Source organism: Choloepus didactylus, chromosome 19, assembly GCF_015220235.1.
Source record: "Choloepus didactylus isolate mChoDid1 chromosome 19, mChoDid1.pri, whole genome shotgun sequence".
Classification (NCBI taxonomy): domain Eukaryota; kingdom Metazoa; phylum Chordata; class Mammalia; order Pilosa; family Megalonychidae; genus Choloepus; species Choloepus didactylus.
The window spans coordinates 46,025,553-46,052,174 of NC_051325.1; the positions used below are offsets into that span (position 1 = coordinate 46,025,553).

At 48.7% G+C, this 26,622-nt stretch overlaps 1 protein-coding gene across 8 annotated transcripts in view; it reads right to left on the reverse strand.

The window, feature by feature from the left end:
• The window catches only part of PTPRT (protein tyrosine phosphatase receptor type T), a 1,173,155-nt gene that overhangs the window by 25,693 nt on the left and 1,120,840 nt on the right, over positions 1-26,622 (reverse strand). For 5 of the 8 annotated variants that reach the window (XM_037810913.1, XM_037810909.1, XM_037810908.1 and 2 more), the window contains 9 exons: positions 26,358-26,434; positions 18,887-18,923; positions 17,619-17,716; positions 15,246-15,305; positions 14,392-14,508; positions 9,626-9,780; positions 6,068-6,203; positions 3,882-4,031; positions 2,283-2,456 (listed from right to left, as the gene is read on the reverse strand). In XM_037810913.1, coding sequence (XP_037666841.1) covers positions 2,283-2,456; positions 3,882-4,031; positions 6,068-6,203; positions 9,626-9,780; positions 14,392-14,508; positions 15,246-15,305; positions 17,619-17,716; positions 18,887-18,923; positions 26,358-26,434 — 1,004 coding nt within the window. The remainder of the gene's footprint in view (positions 1-2,282; positions 2,457-3,881; positions 4,032-6,067; positions 6,204-9,625; positions 9,781-14,391; positions 14,509-15,245; positions 15,306-17,618; positions 17,717-18,886; positions 18,924-26,357; positions 26,435-26,622) is intronic. The other 3 variants (XM_037810912.1, XM_037810911.1, XM_037810910.1) reach the window with 1 other exon arrangement.

Sequence of the window (26,622 nt, forward strand, 5' to 3'; positions counted from 1 at the left end):
GTGCAGACAGCATGGTCTTTGAGCCATTTCCAGACAAGGAGGAGAATCTAGGCTTTGGAGTTTGGATCCTTGGCTCTACCATTTCTGAGCTAGTTGACCTCAAGCAAGTCATGGAAACACCCTGACCCTCAGTAGCTCATCTGGAAAATGGGATAATAATATCCAAATGCAAAACACGGTGGTACAAGTCCAGGCCCGACACACTGCCCAACGCTCAATGAATGTTAGTTTTCTTTCCTTTTCCCCTGTCTCTGTGATAAATGCTCTATTAGGCCAGCACGCATGACAGAGCCTTATCTGAAAATATGTTTGAGATCCGTGCTCCTGCTGGGTTTTAGAGATCAGCTGGCAATCCATTTCATGGATAACATCATCCTTTACCAGGGGAAACATTAAAAATTAACCCAGAGGACTTCATAGTTTTTTGCTAGGAGCAAAGCTGCTATGGTTACCAGATAATGCACAGACTGAGCTGGAATACAGATAAGGACTCTTTTTTTCTTTTTTTTTTTTTTTTTTGTAAAAAAGGCAAAAAGCCCCAGTGATAGCTCACAGGAAAAATGTCCTGTGGACAAAGAGAATACAATCAGCATCAGAGCTTGGCGGAGGCATTTGACTTCAGGCAGCGTCTAACCTACTAAGTAGAGGCCAGGAGAGTGTGTGATCCTTGCTTGGCCACCGAAGTGGGGACAAAGCCAGGGGAACTTGGAAGTGTGGGTGTATCCCCAAACCCCATCTCTCACCACACACACACACACACACACACACAGAGGCACATGCACACATGCACACATTCACATACATGCACACACAGGTACACACATATGTACACACCCACCAGTACATGTATACACATGCATGCACACATGTACACAGGTTTCGCATTGACCTTGAAAGATTCTGAGATAAAGCCAGAGATTTCCCCAACCTCCAGCTATTTGACATGACCAAGGCAAGACTCCTTGTTTCTGGACCCAGTTCTAGGGTATTCATGGAAGACCTGGGCATTCTATGGGCAGAGGCCAGGGCAGGCCCCTACAGAGCTGAGATGCTTCCAACACCTAGGACCCTGGGGGAGAAAGCTCAGGAGGATCCGAGACAGAGATGAAATTGGTCTTGGCCCCAGGAGAAAGTACCCCGTATTCCTGCTTGTTCTGAGTGAGATGGGAGTCCCATGTGAACTGGATGGACATGACCTTGGATATAGGTTGGGAAAATCTGGAGGAGCTCATCCCCAATCAGGCAACAGCTTTCTTGGTCCTGAGCCTAAGGAGGCAAGGTGTCTGTGTCTAACTGGATCAAGTAAACCATGGGGAAGCTCAAGGTATGAATTTTAAGAGCGTGAACTAGGAGTCCTGGGTTCCAGCTCTGCCTCTAGCTCCCTAGGTGACCTTGAGCAAATCTCTTTTCCTTTCTGGCCTCAGTTTCCTTTGCTGACAAGTGGATGGATGAGACTAGATGATCCATGGCTCCTACAAGCTATAGATGTCTCTCTATCCCTAAGATGAAGAAATGATTCCTGGAAGCAACTGGAGGACCGAGGGGAGAAGCATGCAAGTCAGGAGCATGTCAGAGACATAGACCCCTAGCCCTGCACCAGGTCAGGGTGGGAGTGCCCCTCTGGGACCTGATGTTGAGAAGATTGTGCTTCTTATGCAGGACCAGGAGTCAGTGCCCCTAACAAAGAGGTCAGGAACCTGGTCAAGATTCTGGGGCATGGTGCCAGGCTCCCCTCCATGGTCCCTTTGCTGCCTTTCATCACTTGTCCAATAACTATGTCCTGTGCACCTACTATGTGCCAGCCTTGCTCTTGCCTCTGCTCCGGAGCTATCTGGGAACTGGCCTGGGAGTCTGTGGAGGGCAGAACCTGTGTCTGCACTGTCTTTGTGTTCTCAGGGCCCAGGCCAAGGCCTGGCATATAAAACGTTTCCTGAACTGAACTTGATAAGAAAATAAGCTCTGTGGGAGATGAGAAGTGGACTGGGGCAGGCTGTAGCCTTGTTGTGGTATTATGGGAGACACCTTAGGCTTTGGGTCTTTTCCTTCTGGACTCTATGTGAGCAAAGGAGCCAAGAGCACAGCTTGTATCCAGGTGTGGACCAGACTCTGTATGGGGAGCAAAGGTCCTTGAGGTCAGCATGGAGGGGGCAGCAGAATCAGAAGCAAGTTGGGACTGGCTGGTAGGGGCAGTCAGGGCCCTGGGTCCCACCACCCTCCACGTTGGGAAGAAGCCTTTCCCTGGAACGCCAGCCAGGAGCCTTCCCTGCCAGGGCTCAGCTTACGTCCATCAGAGCCGCATTGATGTAGTTGCTGGACTCTCCGTCCACTGAGATGAGGAAGGGTAGGCAGCGGTCCAGGGGCAGGACGTCCATGCTCCGATTCTTGTCATGGTTACGGGGCAGAAGCCCGATGCTGCAGTCCTCGGGCCGGACACGTGGCGTCACGATGTTGAGGGTCTGGGAGGCACAAGGGCAGAGAGAGGGGGCATGGCTCAGATGGCTGCCCCTGAACACAGGAGCCCGTGATGTTCCAAACTCAGTCCCAATTCCTTTAGCTCCACCCTCTAGCCTGGGCCTCTGGGCCCTTTCCCAGAACTCCTGCCTGGGCCTCATTCCTCTTACTGGTGATGCTCTGCAGTCACCTGCTCACTGCCCAGGCCCTGTGAGCTGAGAGCCTCTGCCAGGGGCATGCGACACCTCCAAGATGCCAAGGCAGCAGGGGCAGCGTGCCCATACATAGGCTCCGACACAGGCTCCAACACCTGCAAACCATTGGAGCTAAGTTGTTCACCTCAGCAGGTGCAGCATTAAAGGGTGGGCCGGCCAGAAGCTCACAGGGTGGGGAGTGGGGGTACGGAGTCCATAATGAGTGTTAAACAAAACTTGAAGTGTCATAGAATGAAGCATACAAATTTACCAGCACTTCTCCCAGAGAGAGAGCTGTTTGAGGATGGAAGGATGCTTCGATAAGCTGCTCAGGATGGCTGAGAGCTTCCCAGGGACAAGCTCTAGTGGGTCTGAAAAATCGCAGGGCTTGTGTTCTGCAGACCAAGGCTTGCAAGCTTGAGGCTGGAGCTGAACTGGCCCAGCCAACAGTGGAGATGTTATGTGCAGCCACCATGAGTTCCTGTCCTCCATCCTTCCCTCTTGTTCCTACTCCAAATGCATAAATAAAATGTGCTTGAAGGGGCACTAAGGCATTGGCCTGGCTGGGGTATCTGTGTCTGTGCAACTATGGAGCCAGCAGTTGCCCCTCAAGTCCTGGCTTCCTTGCTTTCCTCTGCCTGTTTCTTCCGTTGCCCAGGTATGATCCTGGTACTGGCCTTGGGATGATGGGCTGGACTCTGGTTTTGCCTTGCTCAATGGTTCACATCCAAAGCTGCCGCAGTTCTGCCCCTCCAGCCACCAGGTGTGCATCTGCCATGCCTGAGCTGTGCTCTAGGAAGGTGCTTCTCAGTTAAATGCACGCACAAATCACCCAGACACCTCAGTACATTGCAGATTCTCATTAAGTAGGTCTGGGTGGGGCTCAAGATTCTGCATTTCTCACAAGCTCCCAGGTGAAGCCAGGGCTGGTGGTCCCTGGACCACCCTTTTTACCCCTGGGTGTATAAACGTGTCTCCATCCACAACCTGGGCAAGAATTAAATAAGACCTCAGTGCAAAAAATATTCAGTCACAGTTAAATGACAGCAATCACTGAGTGATTGGTTAATAGTTGCTCATGGATGTACAATTTATGCTCTAGAATTCATTCTGCTGCTGCCTAGAGCTGCAGACACTGAAAATGTGCAGACCTGTCAGTTCTCACAAAGAAAGCCCCCATGGGTGCTGAGCACCACTGAAGTTGGCTGGGACACAGAGCCTGGAATTTGCTCTTACCTGAAATTCGTCTTTGATTTGGCTGGAGTTGGTCTGGGGGTCCAGCCTGCTGATACTGTAGTAGAGAGAGCGGAACTCACACACAGGGATGGCGGTGTTGCCGCAGAGGCACGCCTCCAGGATGGCGTCGTGCACAAACACGTACTGCTCCTGCGAAGTCAAGGACAGAGGGGGTGGGTACCAGCTTAGAACAGTCATCTGGGAGCTTGTTTTCCACATCTATCCGTGTGGCTGTGAAGAATGGGCACGACTGATATCACAGAATCATTACTTCTTATCCTCTAGCCCGAAGGACCCTGTTTCCGTGTTTCACAGCGATCGCCTGAGCTTTGGTGACTTTTTATCCCTAGGATAAGACTGAATGGCAAGAGTCATAGATAAAAAATAGAAACTAGGGGCACACTGCTGCAGGTGCCTTGGTACCTCGGCCACCTGACCCCAGCTTTCACCTTCAAGTGTGGAAGGCGGCTTACTGCAAATACCTGAGATTCTCTGCTGAGGTTTCCTTTCTCGTCCCAGAAGCACACCTGGGCTATGTGCAGGGCAAGTCAGCAGAGCCGAAGAGTTAATGTCCCTGGAGGTAGCCTTCAGCCACTGGCAGAAGGTGAGCCTGGGGACAAAGACCTCAGTCCCCTCTCCCCTGAGGGGGATAACTTGGAGGTGCATGTTCCACAGTCTCCCATAGCTCCCTAGCAGATCTGAGCTCCAGTTGTCTGCAGTGTTACACAGCTTGACAAAGTCCCTTTAGTGGTCTCCTTACCTTCTCTCTCTCACTTCCCTGCTCACCAACCACTGTGTCTTGGGATTATCTTCCAAATAAACTACCTGCACTCACTCCTTGTCTCAAGGTCCACTGGTAAAACACCTGCCTCGCCCTCTCCCTGTCAGCTCTTTGCACAGGCTCTTCTCAACTCCTGGAACAGCATCCCCCTCTTCCTATGCCTTCAATGTCTCATTCCCTCTGGAAAATCTCCCTTAAATCCACCAGAAGTTGTTGCCATTCCTTCTAGGCCTTTAATCAGTTTGTTGAGTGACCATTTCCTCATCTCCCTGTGAAGTGCTTCTCCAACGGCATCATGATCATCTATTTTAATGTCTGGCTCCTCCATCAGACAGCAAGGACCAAGGTCTCTAACCAGCCAGCTAGCCTGCCTTCTGCATGCATGAACCTGGGTACAGATAAAGCCACCCCTTCTGCTTCAGTCCCAGCCTCACCAAGAAGCCTGAAGATGGACCCATGTGAATTAGCCCAGAGGCCACAGCAGGGCCCTTTGTGTATAAACTCTAAAAGGGGGTATTTGCTGCTGCAGAGCCAGGAGTGACTGGCCATGCCAGCAGCCAGGGCTGATTTCCCTTGGCAGGGCTGAAGGAAGCCACTCCTGATCTGCTCCAGCTCTGACTAGCTGGGCACCCACGGTCTCCACTAGAAGCAGGAGATGGGCATGTTACAGAGATGACAAACCAAGAGCTTAGAGCAGTGGGGTAGGCAGAAAACACTTCTCAGTGAGTGAGTGTTGTACACAGGAAAGTGTGGGCCTTGGGATCAGATGGACCTGCATTCAAATCTAGTTCTACCACTGTCTGGCTATGAGCCCCAGGGGACAGTTTCTCAGTTTCTTCTTCTGCACAACGGTGAGACTAATAGGGGCCACCCAGAGGGATGTTGTGAGGAGTGGACAGGAACTACGACTATAAAGAACCTGGAGTGATATCATGCACATCGTGGTGAACAGTAAAAATGAACCCTCTCCCATTTCCCTTGGGTCTTGGGCTCTCTAACCAGCCTGGCATTTAGCTCAGGTTTGGATACATAGTAGGTACCAAAACAGTCCTTGACACTCAAGAGATGCTAGTTCTTCCCTGTCCCTCTCTTCTCCTTCAACCAAGCTGGAAATACTAGTCCAAGAATACTTGAAAGTTGCCATTTGCCATGTTTGGATACTCTCAGTGATGGGGAACTCACCACCTTTCATCATTGGTGGAAGGCCCTGCACCATAGACCCTTACAGTTGCCAGGGACTTCCTAGTTTCTGTGGGTGGCCTCACCACCTTCCTCTTCTCCCATACCTATGTCTTCTCTGTAGGATGCCCACACTCATCGGTCTCTATTCTATGGTGCTTCTCCATGGCCAGGGCTGTGGGTGGCCAGCATCTCGCCACCCCATCCCACCTCACCCAGGACTCACCTCCGTCTGCACCAGGTTGACCCTTTGGGCCCGAAGCTCACGCACGCAGTTGAAGATGTCCACCACCCCCTCGTTCTCGGCCATGTCAAGCATGGTGTCGATGGCGATGAAGCAGCCGGTCCTCCCAGCTCCGGCGCTGGAAGAGAAGGTGTGGTCGGCGTTAGGGACCCTGGGAGGCCCCTCCCACTCAGCCCTGACCCCCGGGGCACTGCGGAGAGGCCGTCCAATGCAGACATCGGACAGTGCAAGCTGAATCCCAGCTCTCCCTGGGCTCTCTCCTTTGTTAAATGGGAGAGTAACGCTTGTCTTTGTGAGCTTGTTTTTATCTACTTATCTAACAAACACTTATTTAGTATGTACAGTGTGCCAGACATGATTCTAACTGCTTTACAAATGTCACTAATAGGTCATTGTGAGATTTCTCACTCCATTTTATAGGTGAGAAAACCGAGGCATAGATAGTCCCTTGCCTGAGGTCACCAGCTGGTAAGAGGTAGTGCTCGGACTTTCTCCCAGGCAGTCTGGCTCCAGAGCCCGCACTTAACTATTTCCTCTCTTAACACTATCCATGGCATATAACGCAGGCTTAGACATTATTCATGCATGCACTTTCTTCATCTGATGGATAAAGACAACCCGTCACCATGGAATAAAGCAAGTGCATGGTGCCTGGACCATTGTAGATGCTCGACAGACATGTCTTTCCTCCTTCCCTCCCCTCCTTCCTACTTGCCTCCTTCTTCCACCCCCATCTTCTTTAGCAGAAGGGTTGAAGAGTGGAAGCAAGGAAAGAGAAGGAAGAGAGAGAATAGAGAGGAGGTTAGTGAGAAGGTAGGAACCAGAGCCCCTGAGCTGTTCCAAAGGCAGAGAGTGGATCCTGGGGTCCCCTGTGCAAAGCCTTGGATTTGCTCCACCTGCACCTGTTTCCCTGGGATCATCATTCAGTGAACAACTGCCAGCCCCAAGACCCCCAGCAGGTCCCGAGTCCTGGTGCCAACTCTGTTTCTGACCACTGGCGGATTCCTTGGGGAGAATCTCAGACAAAGAACAAAATAGCAGAAAAATTCAACAAAACTTTCTGGACTGGGGCCAGCGCTTTCCAGATTTGTGCTGGATTCTAAAATCATGATGCTGACCCAGAGACAAATAGAACATTTGCCTTCAGTGCGTACAGTTTTGGAAATTAAGGCCAGGCCGACTGTCCAGGGGACACACTTTAGCTGCATTTTCACATCTTATCTCTCTCACCAAACAGCCAGTATCTGACAATGTGGAAATCAAAGGAAATGCAAAGTGGTGGGAGAGGAAAGAAAAGCAATACTTGCTGATCACAAATCCAAGAAATATGGATCAGTAGGGACAACCCTCCACAATGATCTGGGAAGTTCGTGCAAAACAGTCTTCTTGCATAGTAAAATTTCATAGTTTGCATTGAGTGGAGTCTGACTTATATTTGTGTCAGAACACCTCTCCCTACTACAACACAACCCCCCCAAGCAGGACTCAGCAGACAGGGCCTCAGCACCTAGGAGGGGGTGCACAGTATCTACTCATCCACCCCCTCCCTGAAATTTCACCCTCAATACATTTTAGGGGAAATCACCAGCCCGACTTGGTTTTGCATCTTGGATCCACACCAGTGCACAGTGGCTTGGCCTCTGTGAGTGTGTCTTCTCGCATGTGCAATGTGCCTCCTTCTCAGGGCTCTTGTGAGGAGGGAGCTGTGCTCATTTCAGTGGTGCACAGTACACACGTGGCATTTGGGGTCAGACCTCCTGGGATCAAATCCTGGCTCTACCATCTACTGGCTATGCTCAGTCTGTCTGGATTTCAATACCCTCATCCATGAAATGAGGTTGATAATAAATAGACCTACCTAGTAGCATTAATGGCACGATGCATGTAAGTTGTGTGAAATTACATTTAAAAGAATAATGCTTATAAATTGCTTAGCCAGATGCCTGGTAACAGCAAATTCTCAATGAACGGTTGCTACTTATATTCAACAAACATTTCTTAGGCACCTACTGTCTACTAGATGCTGGGATTCGGATGGCATATGAAGATGAGTAACGCATGGTCCCTGTCATGAAGGATTAATAGTCTGGGGGTGGTCAGCATTAAGGGGCAGGGAATAATATTTGTAAGTGCCTATGATATGCCAGCAATTCTCTTAGGCACTTAGTATGTGTTATCCAACCCACTTCCTCTCCAGGTTAAATTTTCAGAACAGCCCAGGGGTGGGTACCACCCTGCTCAGGTGCATCGAGCTGCCATGCTGTGGAGATGGGTGCGAGGCCATCATGCAGCACGGGGCAGAGCATAGGGTCTGGGTGATGTTGGCCTTTGCCTCCCTTTCTCCTCTACCTCTGATCTGGCTGCAATTTGGGATCTAGGGCTCTATGGTCCTTGGATTGTTATGAGATATAAGGTAGAGAATATATGCAAATAAAGTAGAGGATATTTGCAAAATGACTAGAGGGACCAAGAGCCGTGGTATGTTTTACCTCCTAATCCACAGTGGCCCCATCTGTGAAATGGGGGTTCTAATTCTCACCGCCCTGGGCGGGGAGGGTGAATGTGATGCTGTGTGAGAGCTGGGCTGGCTGTCCAGGGAGGACAAGGCCCTCTCGGGGTTAATAGGTATTTTAGGACCAAGTGATTGTGTGATTGTGAATAGCGGTTCACTCTCGCCTACTCCCTTGACTGGCGCAGACACAACCAGGGCAGGGATACAACTCGAGGGTCTACGAAGGGGGGCTGGGCCCAAGGTCGCGCTGCAAATGAGGGGCTTTAGGAAAGAGGGAGCCCCCAGGCCAGCCAGTCTTCAGGTCTGGATGTCCACCCACCTCCAGTTCTTGATGTCCTTGACAGGACCGTTCCTCTCCATTTAGGATGATTCAAAGATGTGCCACTCGGCCCCAGTGTGACTTTATAGGTCAGAGCTGAAAATATCTCTTCTCCCCAATAAGGTGAAATCTGCCACTGCCCATTTGCTCTCTACTCAGGATGCTGCAGGCCAGTAATTGATTTTTAAAACAATAGAAATGAAGAGAAGCACATTTTGACGTAGGCAGCCTGCTCGTGGCTCAGAGCTGAGGGATAGTGACTGGAGAAAAGCAGGTTAAATATCCCAGCTCCATCATTTTATACCTGTGTGACCCTGAAGGAGTATTTAACTTCTTGGCACCTCGATTTTCTCATCTCTTAAATGGGAGTAATTACAATGCCTACATCTCAAGGCTGGGTGACAAGAAAAGGACGTAAGTTTGGCCAAGTGTACGTGGCAGATGTAGCAGACGCTACAGGGCCTGGTCCATATCCCCTGCGCCTTTACCATTTCAGAACAACCGTGAATGCTATCCTATTACTGCTTCTGCTGCTGCTGCTGCTGTTAGATCTCGAGGCCGGCCCCCCAGAAGGGGCTGGGCACAGGGCATCCAGGCCTGGGGACCTTGACAGCAAAGTTAAGGGCCATGGGAGAAGACAGCCACCTCTCAGTGAGACAGCAGCGCTGCAGAAGGGAACTTTTGAGGAGAGGAGGGGGCTCTGGCTTACCTGCAGTGGACCACGATGGGCCCGGCTTCGGGCGGGTTGAGGAACTTGACCTGGCGGACAAAGCCCAGTAGGCCGGTGGCGTAGCAGGGGACGCCGTGATCAGGCCAGCTGGTGAAGTGGAAGAGGCGCAGCTCTCGGATCTCGTGGTAGCCTTTCTGAGGAGGGAACGGGTCTTTGTTCCTCCATCTGCTCCCCCACATACCTCACTCCCTCAGCAGCCATGGGGAGCCTCAGCTGTGCCCCTAGAAGCCAGTCCCCTGGCTGTCCAGGGAGGACAAGGCCCTCTCAGGGCTAATAGGTATTTCAGGACCAAGTGATCATGTGATTGGTAACATCTGGGAGATGCAGAATTAGATAAAGTGAAACAGATTTCTTTCCTGCAGGACTTCTCAGAGGCTTTACTGTGCTAATATACATTCTGAATTCCCAAGAGAGCTACACAACACCCACAGTGTTTCCCAAACATATTTGCCCAGGGAACCCTCTTTTGCCAAGTAGCTCATGAGACTTGGTTTCAGACGAACAGACTATGAGAAGTGTTTGTCTTAAGAACAAAGTTCAAATTGTTTACAGTGGAGAATGTGGCCTTTTGGTGCCTGAAATCTGGTGCCTTCTGGTTTTCCATCTTATCTATGATGGTCCTCATAGCTCCAAACTTCAAAAAAAGTGAACAGAACTCTTATTTGACTCTTATGAAAGAATTATAAGATGCGGAACAAATGACAGAGCTTCCCTGACTGATGGGGGCTGTGGGGCCCAGAGCTCTGACTGGTGCCTCCTGCCTCTCACCACCCCTCATATAGGCACACTGCCGGCCAAATTGTGCTTCTCGGACAGTTCCAAGGCTGGGTTACTCCTCTGGGCCTTTGCTTGTGCAGGTCTTTGACCTACTTTCTTCTACTAGCCAGTCTCCTGCAGATATGTAGAAAGCACCAAACAGGAACAATCTGTTTGACTGTTCATTCCTTCAGTTAAAATATATTCATGGAGAGTTGCCTGTGCCAAGCCTTGTGCTAGGTGCTAGGAAGGTGGAGAAACAAAGCCACAGCCCTTGTCCCTGGAGCACCGGGAGGCAGACTTATAAGCAGATAATTCTACTAAAGTGCATAAAGCAGTGGCAGGTAAGATGACCTGGCAAAAGGACAAATCAGAGAAAGCTTCCTGGAGGAGGTGATGCCTGACTTGCATCTTGCAACATGCTAATAGTGAAAATAATAGCTACCATTTATTAAGCATTTACTATGTGTCAGCCATTCTTCTGAATACTTGAATGTACCAATTCATTTAATCTTCATTTCCATTCTCATATTAATATCTCCACTTTATGGATGAGGAAACAGGTTCAGAGAGGCTAAGTAATGCACAGCTAGTAAGGTGTGAAGCTACAATTTGAACCCTGGCTGCCTGGCTTCACAGTCTGCACTCCTACTCTTTACAATACACTGCTTTGCATCACCCAGTGGAAGAAACTGAGGGAATCCTAGGCAGGGGCAGCAGGGACAAAGGCATGGGGGCAGGGATTAGCGTGCTGTGTGCAGAGAATCACAAACATCCAGTGCAGCTCCGGGGGATGGTGGGAGACAGGCAGTGGCAGACAACGGGACTGGGTGTGGAGAACGGGTGGGTGCCGCATCCTTGAAGGCCGGGGATCCCATGTGAAGGACATTGGACTTGATCTCATCAGCACTTGGAAGCTCCAGAAAGATTCCCCAGATGGCTTCACAGAAGGGGAAGGGCATCATTAGACTTGCATTTTGGAGGGATTATGCCACCTGCCACCTGAAGGATGGATTTGGGTGGGTGCTGTGGGATTGTTGCCCACCCAGATCCCCTTTACCGGGTCAGTGCAACCAGCCCCAGCTACTCTCAGTGGTGGCTACAAAGAGCTCACAGTTACCCCTTCTACAGAGAACTGGGGGGCAGCAGGCATTCACCGACTGACATGGGAGTTAGGGTGACCAACTGCTCAGGACTGAGGAGGGTCTCAGGACACAGGACTTCCAGGGCTAACACCAGGACTGTCCTGGGCAAACCAGTGGGGTACAGAAGGCCTCTTGCCTCGAGGTGGGACCGACTCTGGTGAGATTCATGCTGCAGAGCTCCCCACGGGATCCAGCTGAAGCAGGTCTCCAGCTGAGACCACCTCCTTGCTCAGCTCCTTCCCCTGCCCCGTCCTATTTCCCTCACCCTCTGCATTTGAGAGCACCCCCTCAACTCATCATCAAGTGCACCCTAAACCTTGCCTCAGGCTCAGCTTCTGGGGAGCCCAAACCAAGAAAGGAGCAAGACTGGAGTCAGAGAGCCCCGTTAGGGCTGCTGAGGAAGCCCCGGCGGGAGACCTGGGTCGAGGCCGAGATGGACGAGCTGGAGTGAGAGGGGAGACACAGCATCAGGAAAACTTGGATTTTTTTTTTTTTTTCACTCCATCCCCCAGGTCAACCCAGCCCCAAGAAGCCTTGTTAGAGCGTCATCACTTTGGCTATACTATTTATCAAGGATCTTCTCCATTGAATGGGACTGTGCTTTCTTCCAGGGCAGAGACACTTCCTGCTTATTTCTGGGTCCCTGGCTCAGCAACTGATTTTGAGCTTGTCACCTAAAAAGCGTCTGTTTTTTTTTGACAATTTTAAAAAACCTAAATGTGCCTTTTGTGTGCCTGTGTACTGCGGTGACACTGGCTAAATCAGGTTAATCCCCAAAGGCTGTCGGGATCTCTTAAGGGCACCTCCCCAGGGGTAGTAGCTTCCCTGTGATTGTTTAAAAGAAAAACAAAAAGATAACTCAAGACTGGACAGTAACTCCTTGACAGGCTGTGCCGACTGCAATTCTCCACACCTTCCCGGCCCGGGGTCAGGGTCCCAAGGTGGGCCACCACATCTGCAGGCACTCCCCCCACTCCCCTCACTCCTGGGCTCTGACCACGTATATGGCAGATGTGACTGGGGTTCTACCTGGCCCTCTTTATCAGGGTGGTGCACCCAGGCCCCGACTGCCAGGAGGGTTAGCTGCTAGTGACTCCAGAGATGGGCCCTCGGCTGCCAGGTGCTGGCTCACCCTGGAGGTTTTCCCCACCCCTAGGGCCACCACACCTGGCCCTTTTGCCTCATGAGGTGGCAGACACCCCCAGAGCATGTTTTATGCTCCAGAGGCCCCTGTGGGTCTAGACTGTAGCTGACACGCAGCCCTTGCACCGCACCTTCCCCTTCCTCCCCTGCTCCCTCCTGCTCACACCCTCTTATGAGTCTCTCCTGAGAGCTGTTCCTCCAACATCACACGTACCCTAATCCTTGCCTCAGGCTCTGCTTCTAAGGGACCTGCCCTAGAACAACATCCACATGCCCTATGGCCCAGGCAGGTAAACAGCACCCTGCTGCTTTCCCTCCTCTGGTGGAGGCAGCCCACCTGCCTCCTGACCACTTCACCTGAGTCACAGGTGCAGGCCTTCAGGAGCACGGGGACTGGGGTGAGGGGCCGGGAGCAAGCAGTAGGTCCTGCACCACAGCCCTGCACGTGCACAGGTCCACACGGCAGCCTGCTTTGGCCCTCATAACAACCTGTCCAAATCCCAAGGACACGGTCTCAAAGCCTCCCAGTCCCCAGAGCTCTTGCATCCTCATGTCCATGGCCACTAGCTCCATGAACTTGGATGCTTTTAGAAAATGGCAGCTATGGTGTAGTGGAAGGGGCCACGGGCTTGGGGTCAGGGACCAAATGTGAATCCTGGTTCTACCATCTTCTAGCTGGGAAACATTGGACAAATGAACTAACCTCTCTGTACCTTCGTTTCTTCATCTGTAAAATGGGGATAATAATAGTACCCACCTCATGGGGTTACTGGGACGATTAAATGAATTACTTTATGCAAAGCACTTCAAAAAGCACTTGGTTTAGTTTAATAAATGCTCAATAAATGTTAGCTATCATTAAAATAATAAATTATTTACTTATTTATAAAGTTAATTAAAAATAAATAAAATATAAACAATAAAGAAAAATAAAAAACAAAAACTATATAATAATGATTGTATAATTAAATTGTAAATGTAATAATCATTATTCTTTGCAATCTCCTTTTTGTTCATCAGGCTCCTGCCACCCTGTCTTCCTTTTACTGTCTACACCAGCTTCTCAACCTCGGCACTGCTGGTATTTGGGCTGGGTAATTCTCTGTTGTGGCAACTGGCCTGGGCACTGTAGGATGTAGAGTGGCATCCCTGGCCTCTACCCACTAGATACCAGTAGCATCTCCCTATCCCCCAGCTGTGACAATCAAAAATGTCTCCAGACATTGCCAAATGTCCCCTGGGGGACAAAATTGCCCCCACTTGAGAATCACTGGCCTGGAACATTCTGAGACCTTTTTCTTCCTCCAGACTTTTGCCTGTTCCTTTTCCTCTGCCTGTGGTAGCATCCCCCCCACTCTTCCCTCATCTGGCTCCTTCCCATCCTTCATTCTCTGCCTGGATGCCTCTTCCTGGGGGGCACTGACCACCCGCTCTGACCACCGCATCTTCAGGTGACTTCTCTCTCCACCCCTTGCATGGTTCTTTCCTGACATTTACCCCAATGTGTAATGATTTCATTTATCTGTCTGTTGACTCCTGTTTGTCCTTCCCGCTGAAGCAGGACCCGTGTCTGACTTGCTCATCTACCCTGGCAGTGAGAACAGGGCTGGGCACAGAGCAGACCCTTGGGGACCATGTGCTGCTGAATGTACAAACCAGCTGTCCCACTGGACAGGTGGCCACAGCCACGGAGAAGCTTACCTTCTGGACCGTGAAGGTGCGAATGACGTATTCTGCCAGGGGCTCTGTTTCAATCAGGGTGACTTTAATGTCTCCGTAGACCTCAGTGTCATCTGGCCAATATCGCACACATTTCACCTGTGGTCAAGTGAGAGACAGAGAAGGGATGGAGACAAGGGCATATGAGCATAGCAGGTGGCTGAGAATGAGCAGCTACCTCATCTGCACTTCCCGTTCAAACAAACCCAAGGGTGACTTTGGTGGAATTTCAGTCCAAGGGGGTCTCAGCTGACCAGGGATCAGCAAACTGCATGGGGTCAAGCTCACTCGCTAGAGGAACTGGAGCTACTGGAAACAATGATGGTACCTTCTTTTGCCAAGTCCTTATAATTTTCAAATCCATTATCACACTAAGTGATCAAATAGAACTATGTGAGATAGGCACATACACTATCCCCATTGTACAGATGGAAACAATACCCAAGTTTGGAGGTTTGGTGACTTGTGCAAGGTCACAAGGCCAATTTTCTACCTTAGACTGAGTCCTCTTTCTGCTATATCTGGTGAGAGTAGCTGACTGTTATCAGCTGAGCAGAGATCAGAATAAAAGAAGGGAAACAGTGAGGAGGTGAAAGCAGAAGGGGCTGGGAGAGGGACATTATTAAGAGGAGGTGCTTGGAGGCTGGAAGGAGAAAGGCTCTTGTTTGGGAAAAGGATGGAAGGAGCTGGGCTCAAAGGGAAGACTTTGCAACTCCTCCCTGCCCTGCCAGTCGGTGCAGATGCTCCAGACAAGCCATCCCACACTGGACCCTCTAGGTTTCAATCCTCAGGAGGAAAAAGAGATGGTTTTCCCCTTAAAAGAACAAAAGCATTACCATTCCGGGGGACGCCGCGCGGCCTAGAGTGGCATTTCCCACAGTGTGTTCCGCTGGGTGCTAATAGGTATTAGGTAAAAACAAGAAACAAAACAAACAAAAAAGGTTTTGTGGTCAAATGAGTTTGGGAAATGCTGGATTAAACAAAGTTAAACAGGCCGCTTTGCTACAGGGCTACTCAGCTCCTTTAATGTGCTAATGCTAATGTGTTTTCCGACTCTCCAAAAGGGGCATAGAGTAGACAGCATTTCCCAAACGTATTTAACCATGGAACCCTCTTCTCACTAAGGATCCTGCAGACTAGCATCCCATGGAACCCACTTTGGGAAACACTGACTCTTGTGCAATAAGCTTTGGAGTCAAATGGATTCAATGCCTGGCTCTAACACTCAGTAACCGTGTAGCTTCTGGAAAGTGATGAAACCTCTCTGAGCTTCTGTCTCCTGCTAAAATAATGATGGCTAACAGTTACAGATTGCTTGCCATATTTCAAGCACTGTTCTAAGAATGCTTTGCATCTATTTTTTAATTACCTGTCACCACAATCTTATGTAGTAGATATTATTCTTAGCCCCAGTTTACAGATGAGGAATCTGAAGCTCAAGGAGGCTAAGAAAATTGCCTAAGGGTCAATGGTTAGTAAGAGAGGAAGGCATGTCAATAATTACTGGAAAAATTACCTCGTAAAATTGAGATAACATGAGACACGCATGTTAAGCCTTTAGCACAGTGCCTGGTTCATAGAAGGAGTTCACTGAGAGACTGCTCTCCTGTTCCTTCCCCAAATCCAATTTGGATTCACAGTCTATCCATCAAGGGAACCAGTCTCCAATGCAGGATATTTGTAGGACAGGCTGAAATTTGCCTCTGACTTCTTGAATTTTGGGATGGCCTTTTTTTGTCCATGGTAGTTGCTGTGCCCTGGGTCCAAGCCCGAGCCCTTGGGGGCAGGGCTGAGTGGAGGGACCGTGGCACTGCAATGAGGGTCAAGGGTCAGAGATTGTGCCAGGTTCTGGCTGCGTGGCTTCAGGGAAGTCGCTCCACCCCTCTGGGTCTGTTTCCTCATCTCTAAAACAGGGGAATGGACCTGATAAGAGTGGACTCATGATTAAGTCTCTCCTGGCCCTAAATATGTATTAGGCCATGAGTTATCCACCCACTGATACTGGATTATGAGGGGCCATTTGGATTCTCCCTTTCTCATCACCATGGAGGCTGGAACTCTTTTTCTTTATGGATTTTCTGGTTCTTGCCAAGACAAGAACCTACCTGCCCACTCTTTACTAATCATATGATTAGTAGAGAGGCTCTCTTAATTCTAGGGAACTGTGCAAGCTGCCTGCAAACCCAGCAACCCAACCCCCGCCCCACACAATGCCACGGCTTCCAAGTAGGCAAAAGCAAGCAGGGAATGGCTGCCCTGGTTCTAAGTCCTAGGATATAGCTAAGGACTCCATAGGAAAGAGTCTACATAGAGAAGTGAGGGAGACGGAGTCCTGAGCCCTGACAAATATCAACATTTAGAGGTCAGGGGTGAAAGAGTGACCAGCAAAATGTCAAATGCTGGTATAGGCTGTAAGATGACAGAAAAGTGGCTACTGGATTTGTCAACACGAGGGATGTTAGTGATACTGACAATATCACGACTGATGACGTGCAGGGAGTAGCAAGGTGGGAGTGGGTAGAAGAGAATGGGAATGAAGACATCCAGCCTGCATGTGAGTCTTTAAAGTTTGGCAGAAAAATGGGGACTAGAGAATACCTTCTGTTCCCCTGTTTTGTCTTTTAAAGATGGAATGAACTGAGCATGTTTGTGCACTGAGGGGAACAATCTAGCAATTCGGAAGAGATTTGTTTTTCAAGTGAGGGGGGAAAATGAGAAAATTCTTGAGCAGGATATGTGAGTCAAGTCACTAGACCTGCCTTTGAAAGGGCAGAGACAGTCCTTCCTTAGGATTAGGTTAAGCTATGAGAAACTGCCAATATTTGACCATTTTTGGTCAAAAACCCATAGCAGTTTCCTACGGTTCAACCTGATAACAGAGGGGAAGAATGAGAAGATGGTCATAGATACAAGAAGGATTGCACCTCTGTGGGGGGAAGATGAAGGCATTCCATCTGATGACTTCCATTTCCTCAAAATATATGAGATGACATCATCAACGAAGAGTGAGGGTGAGAAAAGAGATGAAGGGAATTTGAAAGTAGAAGCCATTCATTGAATGTCAAAAGGAATGATGGTTTCTCCCTGAGAGGTTGCAGTGAGGGTGAAATATTGAATAGGAGGCACTTAGCACAATGCACGGAACAGAGAAGATGCTCAACAGTGCAGTTACAACAACTTCCACCTCTGTACCTGCAGGACGGGCTTACCCTGCCCACTTCCACGAGGTTCGTGACCATGACGATGCTGGCTGAGTTCTCCTGCCAAATCATTCTCCAAAAGTCCTTCACTGTCTCCTGCATTGGACCTGCCAACAGAAGAGGTGGTAGAGTCAGAGACTGCATGTGCAAGGAAGCAACCAAGAGGCCTCTTCCTCCTGGTTAGTCAAGACTCCATATAGGGAGTGAGGCCAGGCGATCCCAGCCAGCCACACTTATAGGGTCTAACAGATTTTAAAAATGGACTCCAGAACTTCAACCAGAGACAGGAAGGATATTGGCATTGGGAGGGTGAAGGGGCAGAAATCTGCCAGGAGCCAGATTCTGAGAGCACAAACAGCAGACACTGGTTTTGAGCTTGACAAATAGTAGAGGCATTCATCTGGAGCTCAAACTGAAAGGAGAAAAAAAAAAGACGAGGAATGGGAGATAGGATCTGACAGTCCAAAGCAATTTCCTTGGAAAAGAGGTTGGACAATTTATACTCTCTTTCAATGTCCTGGACTTTCATCATTTAAAAAATTACAGCAGTCTTACATGTGTTTCATATAAAATATATAATATCCTGACTATCATTTTTAAGTATTATATCTATTGTATGCATTTTCTCATACCCTTTAAATATTTTTATCAAGCATGGTATTTTTCATAGCTGCATAATACTCTTTAATGTGGAGGTACCATGCTTTATTTAATCAATCTCTCAAGTTTTGGGCACTGTAGATTTTTTTCACTTTTTTCTATTGTAGATAACACTGTGAATAATATCATTGTCCATATATATAATTATCCACAGGATTTCTTCCCGGAAGGGCTTGAAAGGTATGATGTTTAAGTCTTCTGATAACATATTGCCAAATTGTTTTCTGGGGCATGCACCCACCCAGGAGATAAGGTCCCCATCAGCTACAGCACAGGATGGTAGATGCTGATGGAACGTGCCTGAAATGGATGTTTTTGGTCTACTCTGCTGGGGGCTCTCTCTCCTGACTTTTTCTTAATGATATCCCCTTCCTAAAGCGGAACTTGTCACCTCCTCCCCTGCCAAACAAACAGCCCTAGCACTCTGTGACTTCTTAGTCCATGGAAGCTCATTCTTCCAATGAAGAGCTGGGGACCTTGATGTAAAAGAAACGTTGGGATGACAGATACAAGAGCGATGACACCAAGCCTTGCTACAGTTATTTCCCAGAGAGCCCTCTTCCCTGGAGCCCTGGGGGTGTCTCCTAGGCCCCCGGTGGCCAGAGGAGGACACTTACCTTGAGTTGCAATGTAGTGCCGTGGCCGGTGGTACCCCTGGATGAGAGGAGAAAAGCACAGTGAGGGGACGCCCCTCAGAGCCTACAAACAGCACAGTATTCATAATTATGCTCTCCAAGCTTTGGTTTCTTCATAGGTAAAATGGGAATGCATTAGGTATTTCCCAGAGTAGTGGCAAAGATTAACTAGGATAATGCATGTAAAGTGCTTAGTAACTTACTAAATGTTTGTTATTATTAAGATAGTTACTTGTGAGGTGCCCAAGCTTGCCTTGGGAGCCAGTGAAACTGGGAGCAAAAATAGGGTGGGCATCACTATGCGCATGTACCCGGAAAGGGGTGGAAAATGAGCTTTCAGGTTTTTGGGAGACACCAACCACCAAATAGTCTTTCCTTAGTGTGATGGTTAGGTTCATGTGTCAACTTGGTCAGGTGATGGTACCCAGGTGTCTGGTCAAGTAAGCACTGGCCTAACCGTTACTGCAAGGACATTTGTGGCTGGTTAATAAACAGGAAGGCTGGTTTATGGAATCACCAGTCAATTGGCTTCAGCTATGGCTGATTACATCAATGAAGGGCATGTCTTCCACAGTGAGAGAATTCAGTCAGCTGTATTCAATCCAATCAGCTGAAGACTTGTGTGTGAGACAGATACAGGACCTTTACTTCTCCTTTGGCTGACCAGCAAAGCGTTTCCTGAGTTCATTGGAGTTGCCAGTTCACCGCCTGAGGAGTTCATCAAACACCTTCACCAGAGTTGCCAGTTTGCTGCCTGTCCTACGGAATTTGGACTCGTGCATCCCCACAGTTGTGTGAGACACTTTTATAAAATCTTTTATTTAGATATCTCTTGTTGATTCTGTTTCCCCAGAGAACCCTAACTAATACACCGACTCACTCATATATGCAGAAGGTTGGGCAAGACCCTGCAGGGCAGCAGAGAGAGGGAACAATTCCATTGTTGGCTCCTTGCATTAGTAACAATGAGAAGAAGAATCTTGGAAAGGGACGCTGCATTGCTTTTCTGTGCTTTGTTCACTTGGAAGGACCCGGGGAGGTGTGACCTGGGAGAACTATAAAGTCACTTTCTGATTCAAGAACCAGTTTCTGATTGCCTTGCACATTTCAGCGTGCTCTGATTGGCCCTGCTGTGCTCGGTTTTGGGGTCACCTGTGTGCTCCATAATCTTAATTGCTGGGGAAGAGGTTGAATATGACCCACTTTTTTTTTTTTTTTGCCTGGACATAGCATACGTTGTTACAAAGAGCAAGTGTATTATAGTGGGTGGGAGTTTGAGTTTTGGAGACAAGCAGAGCTGTACTTAGTACAGGACATCAAACTTAATTAGTATTTATTGAATGGATAAATAAGTGGATGAATGAATGGATGACTAAAAAAATACACAGATGCCAATGATGGAGGCTATTGGTGGACAGGTTGTTGACAGATGTACCTAGGGAAGGGTTCTCTGAGAAGGTGGCTGAAAATTGAGCAGTAACTTGAATGGAGTGAGAGCAAACCACTTGGATATATGGGGACAGGCCCAGCTGGCAGAGGCAGTGGCCAGTGCTAAGGCCTCTGGAAGGAAGCATAGTTGCTGTTTCTGAAGAAGAACCAGCAAGCCAGTGAGCAATGGGGAGATGGGAAGGATATGTGGAAATATTTGCTGCAGAGATGAAATGGTAGGAACAGGGATATTGAGATGCTCAAACTAGGTTTAAGATGCTCGTTCAACCACTATCTCCTCAGAATACATCTCTGGCCTCTTTGAGTCACATCCTTATGGCTGCTCCACAAAGCCCCATGTCTTCTCCTTGGTAACCTTTATCCTGGTTACATATTTCCCTTTATTCATGTTATTATTTTGTTGATTTCTGTAAGCTTCCCAAAGGCAGAGCCCACCTCCACCTCATCCACTTTTGTATTTCCAGTGCCTTGTAGATAGTAGGTGCCCAATTAACACCCTTGATTGACTCTTGAATGAAGGAGTGAACAAATGAATGAATAAAATAGTGACCCCAAGGCATCTAACTCCACAACTGAAATGTGAAATTCCTGGTCAGAATTTCATCTTGTTGACTTTCAAGGACATTGTAATCTTCCAAACCACAATTTACACCAGAGAGTCTTTCATCTTCCTGCCCATGCGTAAAGGGGGTACCCCAATCTACCCCAAAGATGGATTCATGCATGTCTTCCACCAAACACCCTTTGTTGAAAACTGTTCCCAGCACTGGGAATATGGAGAAAAGTGCCAGGATCCATGGCCCAGGAGAAGATAAGTTGAATGCCCCTGGCTGTGTTCCCAGCACATAGAAGACTGCCTGGATTTATCACCCCTGGTAAATAGGTATTGAATGAATGAATGCATGCATGCTGTGTGCCTGTCCCCACACTAGATCTGACAGAGACCCTCCCTGGTCTCCAAGAATCTGTAGAGTCCCCAGAGAGAAAACATTCTAATCATGAGACTCCTCGGCACTGGAGATAAAAGGAAATGTACTGCTCAGTTGGGGAGTCCCTGGGGATTTGCCAAGAGCTGGTGTAGAAAACTTCCTAACCTCAAAAGAACTTTCAGTTCATTTAAGTCCCACCTACACGGCACGCAGATATACTGCAAACCAGCACCGGGCCTGCCTCCATCTGTCTCTGAGCAATGGGAAACAGGTTTGTATCCAAAAGGCATTTATCTCACTCTGCACTCATGCATCTGTTACTTACTGGGGACCCAGATACGATATTTATTTCCAGGCTGGTAATTTATAACAGATTCAAGTGGCCAATACATTCTCGGGTGTGCAAACAAACTAGTCGGCGAATGGTTCAGACAGTAGCAGAACCATAGCCTACGGCGGCACAGGCAGGGCTGGCCCCATTCAGCTCATTATCCAAATGCAGTCATTTTAATGAATCGTCAAGTCCCAATTATGGATAGATGATTCTAGCATGGGCAGTTAGCTCTTTGGAGAGCTAGGGAGGATTCTGGCTGAGGTGGAAGCAAGAGCCCAGGGATGAGGATCTAGATAGTGCTCTAGGGTGTGTCTTGCCAGGAAACCCCATAGAGACCCCAGGGATTTTTCACTTTGCTGGAATAATGTGATGCTGCCACCCACCACATAGAGGTAACGCTGTGTCAGGCAGTGCTGGGCTGGGTTTCTTCCCTTTGTCCCTCCTTTTAATCTCTCTCTTCCCTTTCATGCTGCGATCTGTGCCCTGGGAGGCTGACCCGTATGGACAATGCCCTCTGGCTTCCAGTTGGGTTTGACCAGTGGGGGGAAGAGACAGGAGCTCAAAGGCCCGGAGGAGAGTGAGTTTGGGGCCTTTGTTCTTCTAGGTCCCTTCCTGCTGTGTCGCTCTACCAAAGGCCAAGGGTGATAAGAGCTCCCTGCTAGAGTGCACTTATTTTTGGGTTCCCTTGACCCTGCCCACCCCTTTATTAAACTCTCCTTGGTTACTCCATTTGAGTGAACCTCTGTTTCCTACTGGGTCCCCAACAGATACTTTACATAGGTTATCACATTCCTATGGTGTGGTGTTATCATCCCATTTTACAGGTATCAGAACGACTAGGTAATTTACCGAGATCACAAAGCTAGTAAGCAGAAAGGCTGAATTCTTGACTTTGGTCTTATTAGCCATTTCCGCTAATCACTAAGATCCAGCCCCAGAGTTCAATATCCCTTATTAGGACAGCATCTAGCAGAGGTTGTTTGGCCTGTCTGCACAACTTACTTCATAAAGAGAGAGAGAGAGTTTGTTGTCGTCCCAGGTGGGCAGAGAATTGAATTCTAGGTGTGTGACCCTGGGCAAGGCTTTTAACCTCTGACCCTTGGTTTCATATCTTTAAATGCTCACAAAATGCATTGTAATGATAGAACATGGTAGGACATAATAGAAATGGGATATGTTAGTTATTGATATTGGTGTTGTAGAGATTTGCTTGCATTTAATGCAATTTCAAAGTACAGCTTCGTTCTGACTGCAGCCAGACACGCACCCAACCTTGGGTTGGGTGTTTATCTAGGAAAGTGACCTTCTCTGGGGATTTCTGTTCAGATGACAAATTCCAGAGACAGCAACTTGGGCCAGCAGACTCCATGGCACTCGAGGCTGCCACATCCACCCAGACACCGAGAGGGTCAAGGAAGAAAGACTGGAAGTAACTCAATCTGGTTCAACACATGCAGACCAAGTCCCCACTGTGTGCTGGGTACAAGGTCATGTCCAGGACACTGGACCAGGACTCGTTGAGGTCTGGTTCCTCTCCTGGTCATGCTGCTGACCAGCTGCCTGACTTGGACATGCATTGTAACCTCTCTAAACCTTAACTTCTCCATATGGAAAGGGGGGTGATAACACCTATCCTGAAGGGTTATTGAGAATCTTGATAAACTGACTCATTTAAAGCCACCCAACATAGGGCCTAAGACTCAGCAAGAGGAAGTTACCGTTGTCATTGCTTTACTGCTAGTATTAAAGGCAGAGCCCATGTTGGGGAGGCACGCCTGATGCAAACTTCTGCTCCCCCCTCCTTCATCTCCTAGCTGTGTGGTCCTGGATAAGTTACATAACTTCAAGAGCCTCAGCTTCCTCAACAGGGAATGGGAAGTAATGGCACTTACCTTGGGAGGCCGTGCTGGTACATGAGAGGTGATCAATAATTCTTAGGTGATTATAAATCTCTCTTCCCTGGCTGACTCTTACGCATCCTCTAAGACTGCACTGAGGCATCACCTCCTCCAGGAAGCCTTCACTGACCACCCCACCCCTGTGCCTAACCCTAGGCTTCATTTTTCCTTTCTGCTCCCACAGCCCCTACTCTGTGAGGATCTCTTTTCTTATCTGACACCCTCACCAGACTCTGAGTCCTTTTTGGGTCAGGGACCTGGTCTTAAGGGTCTTTTTATCTCTAGCTTGCAGTGGAGGGTCTGCTCACTGTCTGCGAAATGAGTGCTAGATGAATGAGGGAAAGGCTGAAGGTGTGGAAGGGCAAATGCTTGGAGTGCATTGGTCCGGACTAGAAACAAGCTCTTAAGAACTGGTCAATACCTTGTGAACTTTCCAAGAAGGGTCATGGTGGCAGAGATGGTCTGTTTTGACCTCTGCTGTAACTTCAGGCCCAATGCTGACCACGCAGCAAGTGTGCGTGCTGGCCATGGTCCAGGTGGGGAAACGGAAACCACTCTTGGTGTTTCAGATGGAGGGAATGCAGTGCAGGGAGTTGCTTATACAGGTGACGGAGGAGCTGAGATGCCAAACAGGGAACAGTGGGCAGCCCAGGAATTAGCAACAATAGCAGGGGGCTACAATTACCCCTAGAACTAGCAGAATGATGGGAGTAAGAGAAGTTACCAGAGCCTAGGAGCTGGGGCCACCTGGCAGAAGCTGTCTGGTGGAAGCTGAAACCACAGAGAGGACACAACCACATCTGGAGCTGCTACCCATGGGAGACAGAAAGAAGAAGTATGCTGGCTTCCTCCTTCCTTTCCCCATGCAGTCTCCTATCAGTGCCTCCCAAGGGGGGACACTCCAGGCAGAAGCTGGCAGGAGAAATGCAGCCTGCAGGGGTCCTAACCCTCTCCCCCTGCCTTCCCTTGACACACACAGACACACACAGACACACACACACACATACACACACTGCAGAGCAGAGCAAGTGAAGGCCAAGGAATGGATCCAGGAGCAACAGGCAAATGGCCAGAATGGGGTTCAGTAAATACTTGTTGAATTAATAGATCATGTGGCTCATCCAAGATTATGGGGATTTCACAAAGCATGACGCTGTGATGTTCTCTCTAACTGGTGACCCACCAATACATTTGGGAGTCAGAAGGCCCCCATGGAGTTCTGAGCCTTTCCTTGAGGCCCTTGGGCTCCTTCTCAGGTATTGGCTCTGGGTCAGTTGCACTGGCATGTCCATCCAGCCCTAGTGGTCATGCCCTCCCTTTGCAAACTCTCTCACTTCATGCACAACTCTCTACTTCGTGGCTCCTGCTTGATTCAGTCCCTTCCTTAGCAGTCTTTGGAATACTGAATCAGCCTCTTTCCTAATTGGTTGTCCTCATTCCAGGCTCTTTTTCGCCTGATCTATCTTACCCTTGATGGCAGATAAATCCTCCTCAAAGCTCACCTCTGAACTGGTCGCCTCTTTGATCAAAAACTTTCAAAAGCTTCCTCTTCCCTATCACCCTAAGACTGACCATCTAAATACTAAGGATCACAGCCCCAACCTTATTTTCCACCATCTATTCCCCATTACATAGTCCCTGCGTCCCTCAAACCAAGCTGTTACGTATTATCTGCTTGCACTGTGCTCTCTAACCAGAGGCCCTCTTCCCTCTTTGATTTCTAAATTCTTCCTGTGTTTGAAGTTTTGGTTCACATCACATTTGCAGTCCTGATGGAAAAAGTGTTTTCTTTCCACCTCTGAATCCCTGCAGCCTTTTATCTGAACTTATGACACTTACCACTTTCTAGTTTGCCCTGGAATTATTGATGTGCACAACTCATCTCCTGGCTAAGGTTTTCGAGGGTAGGAGGGAGGCATTTTTAGCTATAAGGTTTCCAGAGCATCCAGCATCCAGTGGTGCTATTAAATTTCTGTTACATGAATGCCTATACCTTCAAAGGAATGAATGAATGGACAAGTATACAAATGAATAAATGTGTGGATGAATGATACTGCAGTGGCCTGGGGTCCCCACAGAGCTGGTTGCTCCAGCCAGTATGAAAGAGGATCAACTTGGGTTACACTGGTTACACAAGTCAGCAAAGATGCAGACCACTCTCAACATGTTCTGGAAGGGCCACTGTGCCAGTCTGTATATATTATGTCCCCCAGAAAAAGCCATATTCTTTAATGCAATCTTGTAGGGGCAGAGGTATTAGTGTTGATTAGCTTGGAATCTTCTGACTGAGTGTTTCCATGGAGATGTGACCCACCCAACTGTGAGTGACACCTTTGATTAGGGTGTGACCTGTTAATTGAATGTTTCCATGGAAATGTGGCCCCGCCCCTTCAGGGTGGGTCTTGATTAGTTCACTGGAGTCCTAAGAGCTCACAAACAGAGGGACCTCAGAGCAACTGAGGGTGACATTTTGGAGATAGCTGCAGCTAAGAGACATTTTGGAGAATGACATTTTGAAACACAACCTGGGAGCAAAGGAAGAAGATGCCAGCCACGTGCCTTCCCAGACAACAGAAGTGTTCCAGACACCATAGGCCATTCTGTGACAGTACCTTATTGTTGACATCTTAGCTTGGACACTTTTATGGCTTTAAGACTGTAACTTTGTAACCAAATAAACCCCCTTTATAAAAGCCAATCCATTTCTGATGTCTTGCGTAACAGCAGTATTAGCAAACCAGAACAGCCACCTTCCTGGAAAAAGGGTGGGGGACAGCCACAGACCTAGAGCCAGCTGCAGCCACCCCCAGATCCCAGCTGCCCAGCGCCATCCCGACACTCACGTCAATGTAGTTAGCGTTGATATAGTCCGAGTGTGGGTCTCCATCCAGCACCAGCAGCCTCACTCGGGAATGGTCATCTGTAGACAGAGCAGAAAACAAGGGGACTGTTGATAAATGGCTTCCGGATGGGAGCCAGCAATACCCTCCTCTATGCCAAGTATCATGCTACATTTGCACAAACTACCTCATTTAACCCTCAGTACCACACTCAGTTATTCTCAGCTCAAAGAGGTTACCATGCCTTAAAAACAACCTGTGTCACTTC